The 14,372-nt window shown below is 42.0% G+C and overlaps 1 protein-coding gene across 1 annotated transcript; it reads right to left on the bottom strand.

Moving 5' to 3' along the window:
- Nucleotides 1-2,586: 2,586 nt before the first annotated feature.
- On the bottom strand, nucleotides 2,587-12,191 carry LOC135214298 (toll-like receptor Tollo). The gene has a single exon (XM_064248446.1). The coding sequence runs from the start codon at nucleotides 11,846-11,848 to the stop codon at nucleotides 8,153-8,155; it is 3,696 nt and encodes a 1,231-aa protein (XP_064104516.1). The 5' UTR covers nucleotides 11,849-12,191; the 3' UTR covers nucleotides 2,587-8,152.
- Nucleotides 12,192-14,372: the final 2,181 nt, after the last annotated feature.

The following is a 14,372-nucleotide window of genomic DNA, read 5'->3' as shown; positions in this document are numbered from 1 at the left end:
CCCTTTTGACGTGAGAGCGAACGAACGCTCGCGCATGCGCGTGAGTTTGAAGTGAGGCGAGCAAATGGAAAAGAATCAAAACAATGAAATATTTAAAGAAAAAAAAACAGAACTGGTTTGTATATCATTTGACAATTGTTTTTTTTTTTCAATGGTACAGACATCCTCCACTATGACAATTTATAATAAGGTCCGACCACTGGGATAAAGAAAGGAGATGTATATTGAATGCTGGTGGGTTTAGTATGTTTTATTCTCTCTCTCTCTCTCAATCTGCTTTCCGTTTTTCTTCTTCCTTGATGTTCTTTTTCTCTCTCCCCCCTTCGTTTTCATATCCTCTTTCCAATTATGCACAATGCTCTCTCTCTCTCTCTCTCTCTCTCTCTCTCTCTCTCTCTCTCTCCCTCCTTTCTGATTCCCCATTCTTTCCATGATATTAATTTCTCTCTACCTCTCTCCCCGCTTACATTTTGCCTTTTCCATGACACAATCTCTCTCTCTCTCTCTCTCTCTCTCTCTCTCTAGTTCATGCAACGTGGCTATATATCAGTGGCCTATCGGCTAGATCACTCTAAATAGGAGACCAATGGAAAACTCCTCATTTGTAAAACCCAATACGGAAAAAAAGGGACCCACTTGAGACGGCAACAGTATTTACAAACTTGGCTATTGGTAAGTTTGTTAGTCTTAACTTCGATCAATCGTTCTTTTAAGAGCTTACTATAAAATAAAGGCCGGAAATAGGAGGTGGGGGGGGGGTGGGGGGGGGGGGGGGGGGGGGGGGGGGGGGGGGGGGGGGGGGGGGGGGGGAATGAGGAAATGCAGATTTCCAAACCATTTCGACCAGAAGAGACTAAATTCGAGTGTGGGAAAAAAAAAAATAAAACATAAACAAACACTGGCAACTCTTGCCAGCCCAAAACCGAACAAGTTGGCAACCTGTAGGACGCCATATTGCGTGAGTTACGACCGTAACTCTTGCGAAGGCGGACGGCGGTGTTCGCCTATTTCATTGCGAGGAGACTTGGAATCACCGAATCATATCTATGTTAATTATACACCTTGAAATCTCCCCTCTCTCCTCTCCTCTCCCCGACCGAAGAGGAATTTTTCCCCCCCCTCGAGCTGATTCGGGTGATAAGGAAAGTAAACAACCCATTCCACTGACAGCATGATTATGCCACAAACGCGGGCTCCACAAACGTCTATAAGGAGAGGAGCGACACACGCAGACACAAACACACACACAACACGTATACACACTCGTACACACATATATAAGTAAACACACATACACGAGGTTAAAGAAACCGAGACACGCCAGTAAACTGACTTGGCTATTACAGTTGTTTTTTTTACAAAAAATTGAGTATCGCTTTGATAAAAGGAAGGAATACATTCGTATGTATATATATATATATATATATATATATATATATATATATATATATATATATATATATATATATATATATATATATATATGGGACGGGGTGGGGCGGGGGGGGGGGGGGGGGGGGGGGGGGGGGGGCGGGGGGCGTGTACCCTCAGGGCTGTTGACAAGAGATGGTCAAGACAGAAGACGTAAATTTAGAAGGCATAACTAATTTAAAACGAAAAGAAGTGTAGAAAAATTATTTTCAAAATTCTCCAGCAGAATTTTGTCAACAAACGAATCCATTTCAACTCTGGAACAACCAACTAGTCAAAGAAATGGATTTACGGTTTTGTCGTAATCATTTTATCGTAAAGGGATTTACAAAGTGGAACAATAAATCGCCTTAAAAAGAGAATTTACAAAACTGGGATTAAAAATTACCTAAATTACCCATAAAAGGATTGTGCAAACTTGAGCAATAAATTTTCGATTGTGGACTTGGAAACTGGACCAATAAATCACTGATAAGGGATTTACAAACAGTAACAATAAATGAGTGATAAGGGATTTCCAAACTAACAAATTAATGAAGGGGGATTTACAAAGTGACAATAAATTACTGATCAGGGATTTACAAGCAAGTGGCAATAAATTACCGATAAAGGATTTACATACAGTGACAATAAATTACTCAAAAAATTTATTTACCGAGTAGTGCAATAAATAAAAAATGATCAGTCAACTGGACCAATAAACTTTTAAAAAAACCGCTTCGTACAAATACACGAAGAAATATAAAAAAGGAAAGGATTTTATGTGATAAAAAACAAAAGACTCGTAAGAATAATAATAGAACAATATCAACAAGAACATTAAAAAAAATTGTGATGAGTTTGTTGAAATGTATAATGGACACAAAGACATACAAAAAACAAACACACATCGGAAGGGAGCGCGAGTTTTTGTTTTGGATTTCCATGAATCACACAAAAGCGAATTTTGTGTGTGTGTTTTTTTTTTTTTTGTAAAAGATAAAAAAAAGGGGGTAGGGGGACGGTGGAAATGGGTAAATAGCTGAACATAGCTTTGCAAATTGGCAAAACTAATTATAGCTTTGTTTATGAATATATATATATATATATATTATATATATATATATCTATATATATATATATATATAGTACATATGTATGTATACAGGCTATACAAGCGCACAATGAGAGAGAGAGAGAGAGAGAGAGAGAGAGAGGATTTCCTGAATTCTCGGACGAGAACAAATTTCCTGCCTGAGAAACAACACTAACACGGCAACCCCCCAACCCAAACACCCCCCAGCCCCCCCCCGAGTTAAGGGAGACCATACAGCGTTTGTGATGCGAGACACCATTTGAACTCTTGGCAACAAAAAGAAAGGAAAAAAATCATGTTTTGTAAAAAAAACTGTTTGGACCAAATTATTGGTCTGATTTGCACCAAATTTCTCCACAAAATAACAATAGCAGTTAATCAACATTTCATTCAAAACGGTGTCATTGCAAAATAAACTGAAAAATGTCCTTTTAAAATTAATTTTCAAATGGAGTATGATTTCTTTTTCGACGCACATGGCTTGATTTTCAACAAACTGCTTATGAAAAAAGGCTGGCTCGCTTAACAACTTCCACATCAAAATTGCTATTAATATGCAACACTTCACAAAACATCATGCTTTTACACTTTTCGTCATAGACAAAAACTAATCCCTACTTCTGTCCAGTCTGATTGGCTATTCACGTGGGCTATTAGTGGCTAACAGTGGCTATTGGCACCTACTTTCATTCTTACGATCATAATACTATACCAAAGATTCGCCTTGTTAAAAAAATGACTGCAAATCAAATTATTTCTCTCAATATGAATTATATAAAAAACTATTTTACTTACAAGAAATGGCACCTCGAGATTCATGTTCCAGTTTTTAAACATTTAACTGTAATATACAATCATTTTAAAATACTTAAGAAACGATCAAGTTGTCATTCATACGTAGATTTAAATATCTAGCCCAGACTCACTATGAGAACCACATGCTGTGGGTATGGTACTTGATCTGTGTACATTCGTAAATATTTTATTTTAATGTGTCAATGTATACATGGCTACATTTTGTAAATAAATAGCTAATATAAAACTATCAATGCTTTTGTTTTTCTTGCATGTTCTATTCCTAGCTATTCACACCTAGTGCACGTATTAAACTAGGTGTATTAAGTTACGCTGCCAACATCAACACCTCGACTCGAAAGAGAATCTACTATTGGAGCCTCCGTTACAGAGAAGTCGCCGAATCCAAGTCTCTGTACACAGCGAAAGACGCGAATTAAAAACGAGTGAGGATTGGCTCGCCTGAAACTCTCATAGCTCCCTGTAAGTGAATAATAATAAGTCTGTTGACGATTTAGGGGACGGAGTTCATGAATATGGAAGGGCAGAAGGCCACGGCCACAGACTCTGAGTGTATTTACGAGGTTACCACGACGACTCCCCCGAAAACGGATTGAATTGAAATGTCATGATGGTTCGTGGTTTGTCTGAGCGGAATTGGAGGCGATTGGGAAATGAATTGTAAAACGTGGAATGCTGGTATTCAGAATTGATATAGTAATGGTGGAACGAGGATATTATTAAGATAATACAAAATGTATTAAAAAAAAATAAACTGTAAACGAAAGTGCTGAACATTTTTTTTTATAAAAATTGCTAAAAAAAATTATATAAAAATTGAAATGAAAGTGCTAAAAAAATGATGGTATTACAAAATACAAAATATTAAATTTTCAATGAATGTAAAAAAAAAAACATATATAAGTATGCTAAAGGTATCAAAACGAGAGTAAAAATAAAAAAAATACAAAAGGAAAATGAGGGTCAGAATACAAAATGAAGATTGAAATCCCACATTTTAAAACAAATTTGAAATTCCACATTTTCCTAAATTTTGAAAAATAAAACCTGTCTTTTTCTCATACATAAAAGATTGTATTTGTTGATTTTGATACTATGATTGTAGGGGAAACAAGGCGTGATTCGACTTCCAGCTTACTTGAGGCACGCACTAAAGTCTACGGTCAAATAGCGTTGATTCACCAACGAAAATTGAAATGATTTTTCTGTAATGTTTAACATGAACATAATTTATTTTTTACACTTTCAATCTAATCAATAAATCATAGATAACCTCTCCTAAAATTCCTGTATCTTTAACTCAAAAGCAAAACACCTTTTTCAGACCTTTTTAGGCTTTTCCATAGACCTTCCCTATCCCCCCAACAAGAACAATAACAACAAAGTAGTTTCTAAGCTTACTCGCCGAGAAAGAGAAGCAAAAAAAAAAAAATAAATAATAAACAAATACATATATATACCTACATAAAACTTGCAAAATCAACAAATGTTGAAAACTAAAGAAAATAATATTAGCCACATAAAAAAAAAACTTCATGAACAATGCCAAGCAAAGCAAAACTTTTAAAAACTGAAAAAAAAAAAAAAAAAACTTGCAAAATCAACAGTTTAAAACAAATGAGGCCGGAATGAGGGAAAAAACGTTATTAAAATTTCGATTAAAAAAGTACTTGATATATAAAAAAAACTAGACAAAATAATTACGTGAATATGTTTCATTGCAAGCACAATGTTTTTAAGTACTGAACAACTATGACTTAACAAGTTGGTGCACACGAGCGCAACACTTAAGCATAATTTACGTACAACTACTATACAATCTTCTCGGTTTCTTTGCCCTCACAATGACCCAAATCAAAACATTTTAAAGAGTACAAACAAACAGGTATTAACGAACACACACACACAAATCAAACATGCACGAGATCACACAAACAAACAAACCAACAAACACGCTTTCAAAACAAAAACAAAAAGCAAGGGGGGGGGGGGGGGGGGGCGAGAGATATTTCTCAAATCCAAACCGGGTATTAACAAAAATATATAACCAAACATGTTAAGCAAATATCAAAACACAGATGTTAACACAAACAAGTTAAACACGCATTGAGAAACATGCTAACATAAACATCCAATAAACAAACAAAGAAATATGTATCAGGCTGCAGATATTATCACACAAACTTCAAACAAGCAGATATCACCAGGTAAACACGAAATGAGCAGGTATCAACAAACATGCTCATTCAAGCTAGCAGATTCTAACAAACACCAGCATGAACATTTCATAAAAAATAACAAACAAACAACACACAAACACGATTTTAAGACACCTTTGATACTGACGTCATTAAACTGAATTTTCTTATTACAAAGTCACATGAATTTGTTTGTACACAAAAAATAATATCAAACAAAAACTCCACTTTCTTTGAAAATTAGACATAAACACTCCAATTACTTTGAAAACCATACAAAAACACTCCATTTTCTTTGAATATTAGACAGAAACACTCCATTTTCTTTGAAAATTAGACAAAAACTCTCCAGTTACTTTAGAGATTAGACAAAAACACTCCATTTTCTTTGAAAATTAGACATAAAACACTCCAGTATCTTTGAAACTCATACAAACACTCCATTTTCTTTGAAAATCAGACAAAAACACTCACTTTCTTTGAAAATTCGACTTTAGTTACTTTGAAAATTAGAAAAAACACTCCATTTACTTTGAAAATTAGACAATATCACTCCAGTCACTTTGAAAATTAGACAAAAACTCTCCAGTTACTTTGAAAATCAGACAAATATAGTTTATTTTCTTTGAAAATCAGACACAAAACACTCCATTTGCTTTGAAAATTAGACATAAACTCTCCAATTACTTTGAAAATTAGACCAAAACCGTTCATTTTCTTTGAAAATCAGACAAAATCACTCCATTTGCTTTGAAAATTAGACAAAAACACTCGTTACTTTGAAAATTGGCATACATTAACAGACATTTCAAAAACACATGATTCTAACAAAATTGATATTTTTTTTAAACTGCAAAGTTGACCTATGATCAAAACAATTTTCATTCGGCAGTTTGGTTGCAAGTCGAATCATCCCTAATGGATCATTTAAAAAAAAATATGATAGTTCTTGTAAACTACGTGTTTTAAAAATAATAATAATAAACACAAACATATATTACTTGTTCACCAGCACCATTACACAATCTCCTTTCTTTATAAGGGCGTGGGGGGTGGGGGGGGGAGTGGGGGAATGATAATAACAAAAAAAATTTGTTTCACACCAAAACTTAATCCGTCTTTCTCCATATCCCGAATAGCAGACGAACCTACAATAACCGTGAAAGATATAAATAACACACACTCATAAATATATCTACAAAATAAGGTTATTTCATCACAGATCGATTTCAATGTTTCGTATCAATGTTTATTATGAATCTATAGAACTATTTTTTATCTATAGAACCATCTCGCTCGTAAGAACACACTGACGGACCACCTTGATGGATGCAGTTACAAAATTTTCATTTTTTTTTTTTTTGGTAAGAGCCAAAAAAATATGATAAATGCAAGACATGGCAGAAAAATTGAAAAATGTCCCAAAATGATTATGGAAAAATTTTCAAAAATTACTTTCGCTATTTTTGAACCGAAAAAATGTTAAATAGTCAATGTAAGACATGAAACAAACATTGCAAAAATGTCCCAAAGTTATTTATATATATTTAAAGGTTTGGTTTGTGTTATATTGGAAGATGATGGCGTTATGGATTATAAAAAAAAGTGACATGTTGACATTTCATAATTTTGATCAGTGTTAAAAACAATTTTGAATATATCTCTAAATTTCTGTAGGTTACTCTATGGAATGCGTGAAGGGTTTGGGTGATAAAATTTCTGAGAAAAAAAATATATGACATAATTTGGATGATTTTATCACAATAACTCAATTTGGCATCGTATTTGAAAGATATTTCAACAGATACTTTAAAAATATTTAAAAAAAAACTTCAAGTATCACATACCGCTTGGACAAATACAATAATAATAATAATAATAATTACAATAATATTTCGTTTGACTAGACAAGCAATAACAGAAACAAATGAAATAATGAACAAACAAAAAAAAAAAAAACAAGCACAAAGACCATGGCAGTACAGGATAGAGCATTCAACACTATGGTAATAAAAAGTATTTACAAAATACGATACAAGTACGTAGGAAGCCCTTTGCATATACAGCGGAAATACACTTCTCCTTTCAGCAAGTGTCATCATTACGTAATGCGTTCCATTATGCGTATACACCACAGACGATTTCATTTCCACATATGACACTTGTGGAGAACACGTGCGAGAGTAATATACTCCAAAAAAAAAATGACACACGATCCGATAATCTGACTTTTACGGACAATTCAACTAGTATTTTATCGCTCGAACACTGGGGAATAATGGAATGGGAGATGGCATACTATAATGACATGTATAATGACATCACAGTTACGATGCACCGACGTCTTCGAAGTCACGTGTCGTAATAGACGTTGACGTCACACAAAAGCACTGGTTTTGGACGCACCGAATTTGTTAAGGTTTCACTGTTCACTCGGACTGTCTCCAGCCCTTTTGGTTTGGGGAAAGAAAAGATTTCCTTAACAATTAATCAAAGCGCGCTTGGAATGAATAGATTAAAAAAAAAGGAGGGGGGGGGGATATGATGATACATACAATGATAAGTGACTATTTATACAAAATGCTGTAGTAGTAATTTGCAAGTTTCGTAGCAATGTCTTGATTCACTCGACCTACATGTGCAGAGGCACAGTCCTAGGAACCCCCGTCTGTTGCTGCTGCACGGGCGGCTGTTGTTGTACCTGCTGCTGCTGCTGCAGTTGCTGTTGCTGTTGCTGCTGCAGTTGCTGTTGCTGATGCTGTTGCTGATGCTGCGACGCCAGGGCGTGCAGCTGGTGGTTTCTGGTGGGGGGCTGGGCGTCGGGCATGGCGAATTTGAGCTTCTCCCAGAAGTGGGTGTCTCCCCACTTGAGATAGGTGTTCGTCTTCAGGTAGAGACGGATGTCGGGGTCCAGGTCCCTCTGGGGGACGTCCCCGAGCAGGATGACGATCAGCCGCCTCCGTCGGTCCTTCAGCACCTCGTGGTGGGCCGAGCGGAACTCGAACCTGCACCATTCCGACTTGATGAAGTTTTCGGACAGAATGAGGATGGTCCTCTTGCTCGTCTCGACGGCGCTGAGGATCGTGTCCGTGATGAAGGCGCCGACGGGGAAGTCCCGGTAGTGGAGGCACAGCTTGTAGGCGGGGCTGCCGCGCTCGAGTTCGGGCGCGAGGATCTGCGTGACGAAGACCTCGTCCTTCGAGCTGTAGCTGACGAAGGCGTCGAAGGCCTTGTCGGTGTCGCCCTCGTACTCGCTGCGGTAGAAGAGGCGCACTCCGTACTTGGCGTACACCCACACCCGCATGCGGTTCCTGTTGCAGAAGATGACGAGGGTGAGCGTCAGCAGGACGGCGAAGGCGCCCAGGGTGATGGTCGGCAGGAAGACGTAGTCCAGATAGGCCTCGTGTCGGATCGTCGTCGTCGTCTCCGTCTCGTTGTTGCAAGACGAGTAGTTAAAGCTCGTGACCTGTGCCACCACTTCCGCAGAGCCGTTCAGGGCACAGGTGACCTTCTCGATGTCTTTGAGGGCCCTGGCGATGCCCGAGACCCACGTCTGGATCTTCTCCAAGTCAGCGCAGTCGCAGGTCCAGGGATTGTTCCCGATGCGCAACGTGTGGAGCAGCTGGTTGTTCCGGAACATATTCACGGGGAACACTTTGAGCTGGTTGCCGTCGAGTCTCAGCACGGTCAGCGAGACGAGGGACAAGAAGGTCGTGTTGTGGACGGAGACCAACTCGTTGTTCTGCAGGTGTAGCTCGCGCAGGTGAGCCAGGTGTTCGAACTCGTACCCTTTCAGTTCCTTGATGTGGTTGTCGTGCAAGTAGAGGATTTCCAGGAGCTTCAGCCCGTTGAAGGTCCTGTTGTGGATGACTTCGACTCTGCTGTCGTTGATGTAGAGGACCTTCATGTTCTTCCGCCCGATGAACGTGTGGCTGGACAGCGACGACAGGTCGTTCCCGTCCAAGTAGACCTCGGACGAATCCATCGGGATGCGATCGGGGACCAGGTCGTAACCCGCGGAGGAGCAGTCGACGATGTTGGCCGCCCAGGACTCGTCGTGGAAGCAGGTGCAGTTGGAGGGGCACGTCATCTCGCAGTCGCAGGCGTCGAAGTCGCAGCAGTGGCAAAGGGCGAAGCAGTGGGAGTCGTACTCGCAGAGGAACTGCAGCTTCTTGGCCTCGAGCAAGGGAATGACCCCCTTGTTGTTCATCAGCTTGCAGTTGATCGAGTCCAGATCGATGACCGTCGGGTGCTGCCTCGTTTCCTCGAGGCTGTTGATGTTCTGCAGCCACTCCATCCGGCAGTCGCACTCGAAGGGGTTCCCGCCCAGATAGAATTCGGGGGGGTCGCGGGAGGGGTCCATGATGGAGATCCGAAGGGCGTTCTGGTCGATGTTCTTGATCTTGTTGCCGTAGAGGTCGACTCGCGTGAGGTTCTTCTTCTTGAAGAAGGCGTAAGGCTGGACCCTCGTGATCTGGTTGTTGTTCAGGAAGAGGATTTCGACGCTGTCGGGCACCGAACTCGAACTGATGTCTGTCAGTTTGTTGTTGCTCGCGTCGATGATTTTCAAATGCAACTGACTCTCGATCTCGAAGTGGTTCCCCAATTCGTTGATGTAATTCTCGCGCAGATCCAGGTACTTCAACCCTCTCGGGATGAAATCGTAATCGAACATATTGAGGTGATTTTTGGACAAATTAAGCCACTGGAGATTTTGCAACGACGAGAACAAACCCTGCACACTCGTCAGCACATTGTCGTCTAACCTGACCGCCTCTAAAAGCTTGTTATTTTCGAAAGCACCGTTTTCTATGGAATGGATATTATTCCTAGCTAAATCGAGCACTTGCAACGAAGGCAAATTCACGAAGACACTTTTCGTTACGTTGTCAATTTCATTCGAGGCGAGTTTGAGGACACTGACGTTGCGCAACCCGACGAAGGAGTTGTTACTAAGGACACTCACATGATTGCCACTCAGATCGAGGGTCTTCAGCGTCGTGAGGCTCTTGAGGAGGTGGGGGACGTCCTGCAGGTGATTCTTGCTCAGCTGCAGCTCTTGCAAACCGGTCGAGTTGAGGAGGGCGTTGCTGTCGATGCTGAACACCTCGTTGTCGTTCAGTTTCAACACCCGCAGCTCGATCAGGCCTCGGAACGTCTTATCGCTGATCACCTTCAGCCTGTTATCGGTCAAGACCAGCGTGTGCAGCCGAAAAAGGCCGCGAAACGTGTTGTCCGATATCGTCTCGATCATATTCTGCTGCAGCTTCAACACCTGCAAGTTGGTCAAGTTGCGGAAGGTTGCTGCATCTAATCTGGTGATTCGGTTGTTGGATAGGTCTAGACTGGCGAGCCTGAGGAGATCGGTAAAAGTCTCGGAGTTCACCCACGTATTCGTCAGCTGATTATCAGACAGCTCCAGCTCCAACAGCAGACTCAGGCCCGTGAAGAGGCCCGGGGCAAGCACGCTCACGGAATTATTCCTTATGTACAATTTGGTCAGCCTCTTGTTCTCCTGAAACAACTCGGGCGGGAGGGCCGTGAGAAGGTTGCCCGACAGATCCAATACTTCGAGGGAATACATGCCGAAGAGGGCCTTGTCCTCCAGCTTGCTGATGCCGTTGAGACTCATATTGAGTGCCTGCAGGTTTTTCAACGCTGCGAATGCGTACGCAGGCACATGCACCAAATGATTGAAGGATAAATCGAGAGAGCGCAAGCTCGGGGCACATATGTGTTCTGCTTGACTGAAGCTCAGCACAGTGAGGTCTTGCAATTTGTTCCTCGACAGATTCAAGAGCTTGAGGTTCTCGAGATCGCACAGCAGGACGGGCGGGAGTGTCCAGATGTTGTTGTCCCCCAAATCGAGCCTCTCCAAGTTCCTCTGGTCCTTGAAAGCCTCGCTGGCGATCTTCAGAGTCATGGCGGACCAGTCCGTGTTGTAAGTCCGCAGCGTCAGATTCCTGAGGTTCGTGAGGCCGAGAAACGCCTCCCGGGGCACCTCGCCGATCTTGCAGTACTCGATGTCGAGCTCCTGCAGTTCCCTGAGCTTGACGAAGCTCTTGTTCTGCAGGGCGCTCTGGAAGAACAGCACGTCGCTGCACTCGATCTTGAGACGGATGGTGTTCCGGGCGGGGATGATGCTGAAATTGGTCGTGTCGAGTTCGCTGTTGATCGTCCGCAGTCGACACAGGAGGGCCACAAGGTCGGTGCCCGCCAGCGAGGTGACCTGGCAATCGTCGGGGCTGTGGTAATCGGGCCCGACGTTGGCGGTGACGGCAGCCCATAGCAGAGCTGCCAGGCTCAGACACCAAAGGTTGCGTTTCATTTTTTAACCCTAAAAAAAAAATAGAGGCGTCCTCTTCTTTCATGAGAGCGCCATGATCCCGGGGGCTAGTCCGGGGCCGACCGGTCTCGCCATCTTAGGACGAGCGAAGCACAGTTCTCATTTCTCCATGGCAAAAGACAACGACACCTGAGGTCGATCGGTCCCATCACTTCGATTCGATGCCGCTCGCCGAGACGCCTTCGTCAGCCGCACTCCACAACATCATCCACTCGGCTTATTTCGTCCACGAAACGGCTTTAGATCCACGCAAGAGGAGGGCACAATCCGAGAGCGCGCCGCCGTGCGATGGTATTCGCAGCGCCGAGGCAAGAAGACCACTGGCTCTGCAGCAGAAAGAGAGAGAGAGAGAGCGAGCGAGCGAGCGAGATCCTCGCATTCATCACCAATTGCCTCGAGCTAAACAACATGGCGACCGACCGGTAACTCCAACGCTCTCCGCTAGAGAGAGCCTCTCTCTCTCTCTCTCTCTCTCTCTCTCTCTCTCTCTCTCTCTCGACGTGCAGTAGACACAACCACTTTCATGGCAATCAGGAGAGAAGAGAACAACGTTCCCTCCGCAGGCAAGCAAAAAAAAAAAAAAAAAAAAAAAAAAAACAATAGCCCCAACTTCGCTCCCTATTCGCCCAGAATGCGAAAAAGAAGTCTTCCAGGACCCTCAAATCCTGGAAAACTGGAACAGGCTGGAACAATATTCCAAAATCCAGCTTCGTAGATACTGAATACGAACGAGGCTCTCCTGGGTTTCTGGTTGCGTTATCGCAAAACAGATCGCTAACGGGACATTCTCTCTCTCTCTCTCTCTCTCTCTCTCTCTCTCTCTCTCTCTCTCTCTCTCTCTCGTGGACGATCCCCAACTCAAAGCAAGCACGCACACGCACACGCACACACACCAGCGAAGAAGTTAGCTCACACTTCCATATAGGAACTGGAAAGGAATTCTGGAGTCTTTGTCCCTTGGTTCGAACAAGCGAAAGGTGAAAAATAAAAAAGAATAAAAAAAAAATCTAAGTAAAACTGGAGGAATTGCCTTCATTTTTAAAATGCAAGAGGAGGGAGGCGTCTCATTCGATGATCAATAAAGCTCAAAAACGTCTGACAAAACGAGGCCGTGAAACGAATGACATCGGACAACGCAATGAATTATTGACAAAGAATCCTACGATGACAGTAAAAACGTTCTCTCTTCCTCTCTCTCTCTTTCTCTTTAGCAGCCTTTGTGTATCTAGGCCTTGTTAAGTAAACCCTTCCCTTCCCCCATCCTCCCCACCCTAACATACCCACACACACCCCTCCCACACGCCCACCCAGATCCCACAAGGTCCCATCCCACCCTCTACCTTCCACGACATCCACTGGCCGGTCCTTCTCGTCCACGTTTCCCACACCCATCCTCCTAACGGATCCTTTAATGCAATCCCCTAAAGGATTCGATGGGGGTCCTACCATACTACCCCACACACCCCACTTTCCCTAAGACTCCCCGCCCCCCACAGGAGGGGGGTCTGGTTGCCGATTTAAAAGGGGCCCGGTCCCTGTATACACTTGCCGAAGCCCTACAGACCAAAGGGCGGAGGATGGAGGAGGGTGGGGAGTGCTATAAAACGTTTAATTAAATTGGGGAGGTTAGATATGAAAGAGACCTTACCTTACCTTACAGACCTTACATCTTGTTCGGGTTGCCCCAGGTCCCTCAGTGTGAGGCACCTCTAAGTCTACCAGAGAGTTGCTAGTACATCTTCCGGTATATTTGCATCTTCTTCCAATCTTGGATGGTCTGGGATGCAGTTTAGATATTTGTCGAGCTTATTCTTAAACACATCTACGCTCACTCCTGATATATTCCTCAGATGAGCTGGCAACGCATTGAATAGACGCTGCATTATCGATGCTGGTGCGTAGTGGATTAATGTCCTGTGTGCTTTTCCTTATTTTTCCTGGTATAGTTTTGGGCACTATTAATCTACCTCTGCTTGCTCTTTCTGATATTTTTAGTTCCATGATATTTTCTGCTATTCCTTCTATCTGTTTCCATGCCTGAATTATCATGTAGCGTCTCTTCTCCTTTCTAGACTATATAAATTTTAAGAATTGTAGTCTTTCCCAGTAGTCTAGGTCCTTAACTTCTTCTATTCTAGCTGTAAAGGACCTTTGTACACTCTCTATTTGTGCAATATCCTTTTGATAGTGTGGGTACCATATCATATTGCAATATTCAAGTGGAACTACGAACATATGTTTTATAAAGCATAATCATGTGTTCAGCTTTCTTGTTTTGAAGTGCCGTAACAACATTCCCATTTTTTGCTTTACATTTTGCCAACAGAGTTGCTATTTGATCATTGCATAACATGTTCCTATTCATCATCACACCAAGGTCTTTAACTGCTTCCTTATTTGTGATGGTCTCATTATTAGGTCCCTTATATGCATATAGCTTTCTTTCTCTGTCTCCATAATTTATTGATTCAAATTTATCAGAGTTAAATACCATCCTATTTACCTC

This window comes from Macrobrachium nipponense, chromosome 45 (assembly GCF_015104395.2).
Source record: "Macrobrachium nipponense isolate FS-2020 chromosome 45, ASM1510439v2, whole genome shotgun sequence".
Classification (NCBI taxonomy): Eukaryota; Metazoa; Arthropoda; class Malacostraca; order Decapoda; family Palaemonidae; genus Macrobrachium; species Macrobrachium nipponense.
Note: the sequence above shows the minus strand (reverse complement) of the source record. Positions and strands in the feature narration are given on the sequence as shown.